This window comes from Danio aesculapii, chromosome 22, assembly GCF_903798145.1.
Source record: "Danio aesculapii chromosome 22, fDanAes4.1, whole genome shotgun sequence".
NCBI classification, from domain to species: Eukaryota; Metazoa; Chordata; class Actinopteri; order Cypriniformes; family Danionidae; genus Danio; species Danio aesculapii.
In genome coordinates, this window is record NC_079456.1 from 3,409,990 (window position 1) to 3,421,811 (window position 11,822).

Sequence of the window (11,822 nt, forward strand, 5' to 3'; positions counted from 1 at the left end):
CATATATGCACTCTCTCTCTCTCTCTCTCTCTCTCTCTCTCTCTCTCTCTCTCTCTCTCTCTCTCTCTATATATATATATATATATATATATATATATATATATATATATATATATATATATATTCATATATTTTAGTTGGTAAAAGTTTATATAAAGCAGGGGTGTCCAAACTCGGTCCTGGAGGGCCGGTGTCCTGCAGATTTAGCTCCAACTTGCCTCAATACACCTGCAACAAAGTTTCTAGAAAGCCTAGCACAGTGGTCTCAAACTCAATCCCTGGAGAACCACATCTCTGCAGATTTTAGCTCCAACTACCACCAAGTCGCACCTGTTTAAAAGTCTCTAGTATCAGCTTTGTTTGATTAGGGTTGGAGCAAAACTGTGCAGAGCTACGGCCCTCCAGGAATCTAGTTTGACACCCTTGGCCTAGTACAGGTCACCAATCCTGGAGGTCCGATGCCCTGCATGGTTTAGCTCCAACTTGCCTCAACACACCTGCCTGTGTGTTTCAAGTATACCTAGTAAGACCTCGATTAGCTTGTTCAGGTGTGTTTGATTAGGGTTGGAGCTAAAATCTGGAGGACACCGGACCTCCAGGAACAAGTTTGGTGATCCCTGATCTAGTAAGAGCTCGATTAGCTAACCCAGGTGTGTCTGATTGAGGTTGGAGCTAAAATCTGCAGGACACTGGCCCTCCAGAACTGAGATTGAGAACACAGCATATGTAGGGTATATATATATATATATATTTATTAATAGTTAATTAGTTTCTCCTACAAACAGTATAAAATTAGCTTATCCTGAATGGCTGATTGAGTGTTTATAGTCTGAGGCTCATCAATATAATCAGAGCTGCTGAAATCCTCTTTATTTCATGTCATTGGTTTCTCTTACATCGCTATACTGAAGTCTTGTGAAGACGAGCGCTTCAGACCATCAAGAAGAAGTGAAATCTGCAAATATATAGTATAACAATGAACTCTGTGTTTATTGAAGGACAGTGAGAAGATGAGTGATCCAGAACCCTGCAGAATTAAACAGGAAGAGACTGAAGAACTAATAGGTTTGTGTTTATTCATTACTCTTCAATAATGAGGCTGAACAACAGTGGTGGTGTTATTTTATATTGTTAAATTTTTGTTCAAAGGTGCCATGTATTGCATTGATTCAATATGTTCAATTGTTCTCTGATATCCACATATTAGGCTGTGCCTCAGGTAAGTAAAAAAAAAGTGTATGGAAACTATTTTATATGGTCATTTATTACCCCATTAAAACCCCTAGAATCAGACGTTCCATATTGACCATATTTGGCGCAGTCATGAATATTAATGAGGTCTGCTGTGACGTGCAGCCTCTCTCAGGCCCTGTTTACATTAATACATTTTCATTTTAAAACGCATATATTTTGCTATGGTTACGCCATCCGTCCACACTACGCCGGAGTTATCGAGCACCGAAAACGGAGCGTTTTGAAAATGCTGAAGAGGCCATTTTCATTCTAAAACGCTGCTGCTCTATCTCAGTGTGGATGGGGGAAAACGGAGACATCTGAAAACGAAGGCAGGGCTGCAGACATTCGCCTATCTGATTGGGGCTTTTTTCTTAATATTAAGTAGCCTACACACAGTTCAGTCCTGCATCCTCTCCTTGTAAGTTCAGACTTCGCAAGTTTGATATGGAAAACAAACTCCCGAGGACACGTCGGGTAAATCTTCAAAGGGAAACGTGTACTTTATAAGCTCATTCACATCACCCTGACTATGTTGTTTTACTATTTTAACAATAAAATGAAAACATGATATGAGGAACTGCCTATTTTCATTTTGATATCAGCAACTTAACAGACACCAAAACTGTTGAGGCGTCGTGTAGCTTCATATTTATATGAGCGTCATCTTCACTATGCATATTTATAACAAAATGGAGACTATACCATTACTGCCTCCTTTCATTCTCATTGAAAATACGAAACACACCCTCTCTTTTGCTGAATATCAGTTTTTATTAATCAATAATAGCCATTATAACAGTATAACGTACAATAAGTTTGTACATTTATAGGAATATAAAGGCAAGCAATCAGTTAATGTGCAGAATCAGTGTCTGCGGTTACATTAATTAACATATTAACTTATCTTTGCACTCAGCCAAAACACGTTACCTGAGAACAATAATAGATTCAGAAGACCAAAGTCGGGGAATATGTCGTTAGATATAGACAACAAGATGAATTAAATATCCCGTTTAACAAATATAGTGAGATTAGATGTCTTACTCACCTCTATGATTGATAAACCCTCAATAATCTTAGTGTCGGAAGCATGATGTGGGTGAAACCAATTAGAAATTACAGCGGGGGTGTATATTTCATGTGTAATAGATCTGAAACATGCTATTTTACAATTTGCACACATCTACAGTTAGTTGCTCACATCTGCTGTTAGTGATCTGCTCAAAACTAGCCACTTGATATTAACTTGTTTGCCTATTTTTCAGATGTGATTGTAAAGGAGGAGAGTGAAGAGCTGAGTGAAGATGAGGAGAAACATCATGTCAAAAGTGAAACCAACACTCAATCAGAGACTGAACAGAGTATTTTTATGAACATAACAGCCTTGAATGGTTTCATTTGCAGTCAGTGTGGAAAGAGTTTCAAGAACAAATACACTCTCAATGATCACATGATGATCCACACTGGAGAGAAACCTTACAAGTGTTCACACTGCGACAAGAGCTTCAGTCATTCAGGAAACCTGAGAAAGCATGAGAGGACTCACACTGGAGAGAAACCGTATCGCTGCATTGTTTGTGGGATGAGCTTCACACAATCATCTTCTCTTCAAAGACACACAAAAAAGATTCACAGTAAGTAGATCATCCACCTTTCAGGTTACATTGTTTAGGACAGGTGTGGAGTTGATAACGCATATTTAAAGGGGTCGTATGTTCTGGTTTCCTGTTTTTGAGACAAGCTGTTTGTGTTTATATTAGATCTGTAAAGTCTCAAAGACTAATGCCTCATTTCCACTAAGCGGTTCATTCATTTATTTATTCATTCATTTTTTTTCGGCTTAGACCTTTATTAATCAGAGGTCGCCACAGCGGAATGAACCGCCAACTTATCCAGCATATGTTTTACGCAGCGGCTGCACATACGTACTCATTCACACATATACTACGGACAAACTAGCTTACCCAATTCCCCTACACCACGTGTTTGGACTGTGGGGGAAACCGGAGCACCCGGAGGAAACCCACGCCAACACGGGGAGAACATGCGAACTCCACATAGAAGTGCCAACTGACCCAGTCATGGGGCTCGAACTTCTTACTGTGAGGCAATTGTGCTACCCAATGAGCCACTGTACTGCCCCTGAGCGGTTTAGTTCAATACTATTTATTCAATGCATGAGAGCCATCATTTGAATTTAATTTATTAATAGTGCTCAAATACATGTCCAGTTTACAGATGTTGATCTGTTTAGTTGCGTACATTCGCTGATTTTACCCCTACTGCCTTGTTTGAGATGGTTTGCTTCGCCTTTAGTGGACTGTTTTAAGTTTTATACGAGATATGAAAGTGAAAGAAAGACCGACAGAGCAAACACAGTTTTTGACTGAAGTTTGTTTTGCTGCATGATAATTTAGTAAACATCTTCAAAGGGCCATGACACCCCCGTTTCAGCAGGGTGTTTTCACACCTCTAGTTTTGAAAAAAGTCAGGAAAGTGGGTAAGTCCAGTTCTGTTTAGGTGGAAGTGTTGAGGCAGGGAAAAAAATGTGCATAAAAACGTGAGTTTCCGTTTGAGCACGCGCTGATTTTCAGAGGCAAAACAAACACACAGGGCGGAAGGACAATGACTGTGTTTACATGGACATCATTGATCAGATTATTTGCCAAATTATTAATTTGTAGACTTTAACTGCAGTTTGGCACTTTCATTCATGAACATTTCATGCATGCCCCCCTGTGACTAACGAGATATTGCATACAAGGAACTGCTGGAAGAGTGTTGTTTTAATGGAATGTTTGATATCGCACGGCGAATGTGGAAAAAAAAAATCTGCATTTCTCTGTTACTTAGATGCACTCATTAGGTAACGTCTGAAAGCTGTGCGTGTATAGACTATCCTGTTACTAAATGCAGTGAAAACCCTACACGACGGTAATAGTTTGATTGCGATGTTTACACTCGGAGAGCAGCATTTTCGAGCACCGAAAACAGAGCGTTTTGAAAATGCCGAAGAGGCCGTTTTCATTCTAAAACGCTGCTGCTCCATCTCAGTGTGGATGGTGGAAAACGGAGACATCTGAAAACGAAGGCAGGGCTGCAGACATTTGCCTATCTGATTGGGGCTTTTTTCTTAATATTAAGTAGCGTACATACAGTTCAGTCCTGCATTTCTCCTTGTAAGTTCAGACTTCGCAAGTTTGATATGGAAAACAAACTCCCGAGGACACCTCGGGTAAATCTTCAAAGGGAAACGTGTACTTTATAAGCTCATTCACATCACCCTGACTATGTTGTTTCACTTTCTTAACAATAAAATGAAAACATGATATGAGGAACTGCCTATTTTCATTTTGATATCAGCAACTTAACAGACACCAAAACTGTTGAGGCGTCATGTAGCTGCATATTTATATAAGCGTCATTCTCACTATGCATATTTATAACAAAATGGAGCCTATAACATCACTGCCTCCTTTCATTCTCATTGAAAATACGAAATGCACCCTCTCTTTTGCTGAATATCAGTTTTAATAATCAATAATGGCCATTATAACAGTAAAATGTACAACAAGTTTATACAATATATGAATATAAAGGCAAGCAATCAGTTAATGTGCAGAATCAGTGTCTGCGGTTACATTAATTAACATATTAACTTATCTTTGCACTCAGCCAAAACACATTACCTGAGAACAATAATAGATTCAGGAGACCAAAGTCGGGGAATATGTCATTAGATATAGACAACAAGATGAATTAAATATCCTGTTTAACAAATATAGTGAGCTTAGATGTCTTACTGACCTCTATGATTGATAAACCCTCAATAATCTTAGTGTCGGAAGCATGATGTGGGTGAAACCAATTAGAAATTACAGCAGGGTGTATATTTCATGTATATTAGATCTGAAACATGCTGTTTTACAGTTTGCACACATCTACAGTTAGCTGGAAATGTAAGTCAAAGCTCACATCTACTGTTAGTGATCTGTTAAAAACTAGTCACTTGATATTAACTTGTTTGCCTATTTTTCAGATGTGATTGTAAAGGAGGAGAGTGAAGAACTGAGTGAAGATGAGGAGAAACATCATGTCAAAAGTGAAACCAACACTCAATCAGAGACTGAACAGAGTATTTTTATGAACATAACAGCCTTGAATGGTTTCATCTGCAGTCAGTGTGGAAAGAGTTTCAAGAACAAATACACTCTCAATGATCACATGATGATCCACAATGGAGAGAAACCTTACAAGTGTTCACACTGCGACAAGAGCTTCAGTCATTCAGGAAACCTGAGAAAGCATGAGAGGACTCACACTGGAGAGAAACCGTATCGCTGCATTGTTTGTGGGATGAGCTTCACACAATCATCTTCTCTACAAAGACACACAAAAAAGATTCACAGTAAGTAGATCATCTACCCTTTCAGGTTACATTGTTTAGGACAGGTGTGGAGTTGATAACGCATATTTAAAGCGGTAGTACGTTCTGGTTTCATGTTTTTGTGACAAGCTGTTTGTGTTTATATTAGATCTGTAAAGTCTCAAAGACTAATGCCTCATTTCCACTGAGCGGTTCAGTCATTCATTCATTTTCTTTTCGGCTTAGACCTTTTATAAATCAGGGGTCACCACAGCGGAATGAACCACCTACTTATCCATGTTTTACGAAGCAGATGCACATACAGCGGGTATAGAAAAGAATCATCCCCCTTCAAAATAATTACATCTTGGTGCATTGTAGCCTGAAATGAAGACAGACACAGTTTTGTTTTATCTAGGTGTAATTATTCAGTACAACGTATAACATCTATGTCAAAACTATAACACCAACATGTCAGAAAACAATTAACAAGCATAAAAACAGAATCACTCAGTTGTGAAAAGGATCACCCCCTCCTAAAAATTACTGGTAAACTCAATCAGGAGTAGCTAATCACCTTCTTAATGACACACAATGACATTTCAGTTTCATTAGTGGTCACTTTTGATTAGCTCAGCATGAAAATAGTTTTATTGTAGCATTTCAACCCTAGGTAGTGCAACTGAAGCAAACCATCAACTATGGGTGGCAAGGCATTGTCAAAAGATCTCAGGGATAAAGTTGTGGCCAGGCACAAGGCAGGGGATGGATGCAAAAAAAAATTCAAGTGCTTTATCAATGCCTAGAAGCACAGTAAAGTCCATTATTAAAAAAGTGGCTGGTATTTGGTACAACACAGACCCTTCCTGGATCAGGACGTCGCTCCAAACTGGATAAAAGAGCCAGGAGAAAACTGGTCAGAGAGGCGACCAAGAGGCCTACAACAACTCTGAAGCAGTTGCAGGAATTTATGTCAACGAGTGGTCATTGTGTGCATGTGACAGCATCAAAAATTCTCCACAAATGTGGCTTGTATGGGAGGGTTGCACGAAAAAAGCCTCTTCTCAAGAAAAGCAACATAAAGTCACGACTGAGCTTTACCAAAACGCACCTAGAAGAATCCGAGGCCACATGGAAAAAAGTGTTATGGTCAGATGAGACTAAATTTAAATTATTTGGCCTCAACACCAAACCATATGTCTGGCGGAAATCCAATACAGCTCACCATCCAAATAACACCATTCCTACCGTAAAACATGGCGGCGGAAATATCTTGTTATAGGGTTGTTTCTTTGCAGCAGGAACTGGAGCACTTGTCAGGATAGAATGAAAAATGGATGGGACAAAATACCGACAAATTCTTGAGGAAAATCTGCTGCCCTCTGCCAGAGAGTTGGGAAGAAGGTTTACGTTCCAACATGACAACGACCCGAAGCACACAGCAAAACTGACCACACAATGGTTAAAAGAGAAAAAGGTGAATGTCCTGGCATGGCCAAGTCAGAGTCCAGACTTAAACCCCATTGAATATCTGTGGAATGACTTGAAGACTGCAGTCCACAAACGAACACCATCAAATTGAACTGAACTTGAACAGTTCTGCAAAGAGGAGTGGGCTAATATTGCAAAGTCTAGATGTGCAACGTTAGTAGAAAAGTATCCCAACAGATTAAAGGCTATAATTAAAGCAAAAGGTTATTCAGCCAAATACTGAAACAGGGGGGTGATTCTTTTTCCAACCCATTGATTTAGTTTTTTAAATGTTCATTTTTTTTCAGACATGTTGGTGTTATATCTTTTGGTTGGGTGTTATAAGTTGCACTAAGTAAATACAGTTAGATAAAACAAAAACTGTGTCTGTCTGAAACTCAATTCGGCCGCTTGTTTCCGAGATCTTGTCCCTTCAGACATGACCCAAAGCTCATGACCATAGGTGAGAGTAGAAATGTAGATTGACCTGTAAATCGAAAGCTTTGCCTTTCGGCTCAGCTCCTTCTTCACAACAGTGGACTGGAACATCGATCGCATCACTGCTGCCGCTGCACCAATCCGCCTGTCAATCTCACGTTCCATCCTTCCCTCACTCGTGAACAAAACTACGAGATACTTAAACTCCTCCACCTGGGGTAAGGACTCTCCTCCAACATGGAGATTATATATGAACAAACACTGTAACAATTTTAATCCCTGTTTCTGAACAAAACAATCGATGTACCGGTGTGAAAGCACCCTTAGTTTATGATTTTTTGAGCAGCTCAGTTCTGCTTTTTGTTTGTTTGTTTTGTATTTGTAATCTTTGGTGTTGTACTGGAGTAGAAAAAATGTATGAAGTAGAATATTCTTTTAGTGAAGTTTAAATTTAAACTAATTTAGAGGAGCTTGTGCTCGTGATTGACCCAGCTGGCCCACATTAGCTAATCATGATCCTCCAATCAAAGGATCCCAAGTCTCTATATATATCCTCATTTCCTCTCTACAACTATCTTCGTCTGAAACCTCCCTCCTCCCCTTCTTCCACCTTTATCCAGAATGGGTGGCACGGTGGTCCAGTGACTAGCACTGTTGCCTCACAGCAAGAATACCAATGGCGTTGGGTCTTCACTGGGCCATCTGGTGTTTCTGTGCGGAGTTTACATGTTCTCCCCGTGTCCGCATGTGTTTCCCCCGGGTTCCCCGGTTTCCTCCCACCATCCAAATGTGCTCTATATTATCGATAAAATAAGCCTAAATCTTTTGTCTAATGTCTTACTCTCAGGAAGTTCACCTTGGCCTTAGCAGTGGGGGAGTTTGAGATCGACCTGAGCTCAATTTCCCCTCACCCTGCGAAAGGGGGGAGCCCTGGGCCCGAGGATCCCTTGAGCTCAGGGCTCTCTCCTGGGACAGCACGCCAAACAAGCTATGTATAAATCGTGAGCTAAGTGTGAACTCTTGAAATAGTCTCGATATGTTTAATTTTTTTCTTTTGCAAAATCCTCCTTTTTTCTTCTGCAGTTTAGATTTTGTTTCAGGGGGCCCTTTTTTTACAATTCAATTCAGTTCACCTTTATTTGTATAGCGCTTTTACAATGTAGACTATGTCAAAGCAGCTTCACATAAAAGGTCACAGTAAATAGGAACAGTGTAGTTCAGTTTGTAGTGTTTAAGTTCAGTTCAGTTTAGCTCAGTTCAGTGTGGTTTAATAATCACTACTGAGAGTCCAAACACTGAAGAGCAAATCCAACGATGCGCAGCTCTACAGATCCCGAACCATGCAAGCCAGTGGCGACAGCGGAGAGGGGAAAAAAACTTCACTAATGGCGGAAGTGAAGAAAAAAAACCTTGAGAGAAACCAGACTCAGTTGGGCACGACCATTTTAATTTCTCCGCTGGCCAAACGTCTTGTGCAGAGTTGCAGTCTCAGTGGCGGAGGCTGGAAGCTGGCCTCAGCAAAGACTCGTCTGTCTCTGGAGCGTCACAGGAATCAGTCTCATGTTCTCCACTCCTCCATGACCACCACAGTAGCTGCTCAGAATACGGCCTGGTCCAGGATATGGAAACCTTGGGATCATCTCGTCGCTGGTTTTGGACAGTGGGGCTTAAGAGGGAAAAATTGCACTGCTATTTGACATTTGTGTCTTTTTTTAATTTATTTTCAGACCTGATTGTAAAGGAGGAGGAGGAGGAGGAAAGTGAAGAAGTTATTGAAGCCGCGACGGTCCTCCAAAGCGTTCATACAAAGGAGAAACCACATTCATGCTCTTGGTGTGGAAACAGTTTTGCACATCAGGCACATTTAAGAGAACACGAGAGGATTCACACTGGAGAGAAACCATTCACATGTCCTCAGTGTGGGAAGAGTTTCAGACACTCCTCATCCTTTACTCAACACATGATGATCCACACTGGAGAGAAACCACACGCATGTGATCACTGCGGCAAAACATTTTTGAGGCCTTCACAGCTGAAGAAACATCTTGGAGTTCATAAAAGGAGAAGACAGATTCATGTTCTCTGTTAGTAAAGAGTTTTACACATATAAACGATATTCACCTTCCTGAACACTCTAGTATGCTTTCGTCAAACATCTGATTTGATAGTTTGGCATGATGATGCATCCTCATTTTGGGTTGTATGGCCTTAATTTATAAATCTCCTCAAATGTCTGGGATTCAGCGTTTGCTTTCTACAGTCGTTGTTAACTGTTTGCACTCAATGGTCTCAAACTCAATTCCTGGAGTGCCGCAGCTCTGCACAGTTTTGCTCCAACCCTAATCAAACACAGCTGATGCAACTAATCAAGGTGTTCAAGACTACAAGAGACTATTAAACAGGTGTGAGTTGGAGGTGGTTGAAGCTAAACTATGCAGAGCTGCGGCTCTCCAGGAATTGAGTTTAAGACCATCGCTTCATAGCTTTCTCTTTAAGCCTATTTTATACTTTTTTTTTAGGAGATTTTACCCCATTCATTTTCAATGGGATCTAGCGGCGATAACGAGCTCTGCGCGTCTTTGCCGGTGTGGGCGTGGAGCGGAGTTGAAATCAAGTCATCTTTATGGTAATGAGCTATGATGCGGTTCAGCGGCAACCAATCGGAATGTAGAAGTCCAGTGCTTGAGAGAAGTCCAGAGAACACAGTCCTGTGAACTTTGGTTCTGACCACAATTGTTCCCAAGAGTCGCCGGATTTCCAATTATTTACAATGTTTTCTAATGCTGTGTTCACACTAGAAGCGGAATGTGTAGATGCATAACGCTATTCGCGCGTAAATAGACGCTTGAACATTTGGAGTTTACTTGCTTCATTAGACACCGGCCCTCCAGGACCGAGTTTGGACACACCTTCTTTAAAATGTACAGTTGAAGTCAGAATTATTAGCCCCCCTTTGAATTTTTTTTTCTTTTTTTTTTTTTTTAAGTATTTCCCAAATGATGTTTAACAGAGCAAGGAAATTTTCACAGTATGTCTGATAATATTTTTTCTTCTGTAGAAAGTCTTACTTGTTTATTTAGACTAGAATTAATTAATTATTTATTTTTTTTAAACACCATTTTAAGGTCAACATTATTAGCCCCTTTAAGCTATATATTTTTTCTTGATAGTCTACAGAAGAAACCATCGTTATACAATAACTTGCCTAATTACCTAAATTGCCTAATTACCCTAACCTACCCTAACCTAATTAACCTAGTTAAGCCTTTAAATGTCACTTTAAGCTGTATCGAAGTGTCTTGGAAAATATCTAGTCTCATCATGGCAAATATCTAGTCTCATCATGGCAAAGAGAAAATAAATCAGTTATTAGAGATGAGTTATTAAAACTATTATTATAATTAATGTGTTAAAAAAATCTGCTCTCCGTTAAACAGAAATTGGGGAAATAATAAACAGGGGGGCTAATAATCCTGACTTCAACAGTATATCTTTTGTTATTTGTTATAAAAATGGAAAGGATATTATTTTATGTATTAAAGTTCAGTAACAGTTTGATGGTTTTCACCCATTTATCAGTGACAATCTCCAAGTAAGATATGCTTATAAATGCTCAAAATCCTTTGGTACAGTAGGTATAACCAGAAACCCTGAGTTTTAATATATTAAAAAGCAGGTCAGATTGTATCGAGACAGAAAGTTGGTTAAATAAACAGGGGGTAGATTATTTAAAGCTTTATACAAGCTCAGTATAAATGAGTGCACTCCATTTTGAAAATACTTTTATCAATTTCTCAGAGAATATAGGAAATATATATTACTGCATTTGAACAAAACAGATTTATTAAACAGATATATTGATTAAAATAATATTTTAGTCACAGAACATTTTTAGAAAGGGAACGATAATACATTTAAGTTCATATATATATATATATATATATATATATATATATATATATATATATATATATATATATATATATATATATATTTTTTTTTTTTAATTACAAACTACAATATTTCAACAATATTATATATATATTTTTTTTTTCTTGATTTTTGCTATTTTTTGGAAATGTAACTTAATAATTTCCCTTCACATATAATTTTTTGAACCATTATTGTAAGTTATTTTAAGATAAGCTCCAGATTTGGCTTCAGTGCTGACTAATCTAATGTATATGCACAAACATAATATAGTAAAGTATCCTATTGGGGAATTACCAACTTAAGTCACACATGACGTCACACGGGTTCAACCCGGTTGCAATAGCAAACATGTCATGTTTTGTTATAGGATGCCAAATTC

General features: G+C 38.9%; 2 protein-coding genes across 3 annotated transcripts in view; both read left to right on the forward strand.

Annotated features, from left to right (window-relative positions):
* Positions 1 to 11,822, forward strand: part of LOC130215586 (zinc finger protein 658B-like) — a 93,963-nt gene that overhangs the window by 26,959 nt on the left and 55,182 nt on the right. The window lies entirely within an intron of this gene.
* Positions 959 to 9,744, forward strand: LOC130215612 (oocyte zinc finger protein XlCOF2-like). 2 transcript variants are annotated; one of them, XM_056447458.1, is made up of 4 exons: positions 959 to 1,065; positions 2,502 to 2,870; positions 5,276 to 5,644; positions 9,238 to 9,744. In XM_056447458.1, the coding sequence occupies exons 1-4, from the start codon at positions 1,011 to 1,013 to the stop codon at positions 9,597 to 9,599; spliced, it is 1,155 nt and encodes a 384-aa protein (XP_056303433.1). In that variant the 5' UTR covers positions 959 to 1,010; the 3' UTR covers positions 9,600 to 9,744. The 2 variants fall into 2 exon arrangements, with proteins under 2 accessions (XP_056303433.1, XP_056303434.1); XM_056447459.1 differs by lacking the exon at positions 2,502 to 2,870.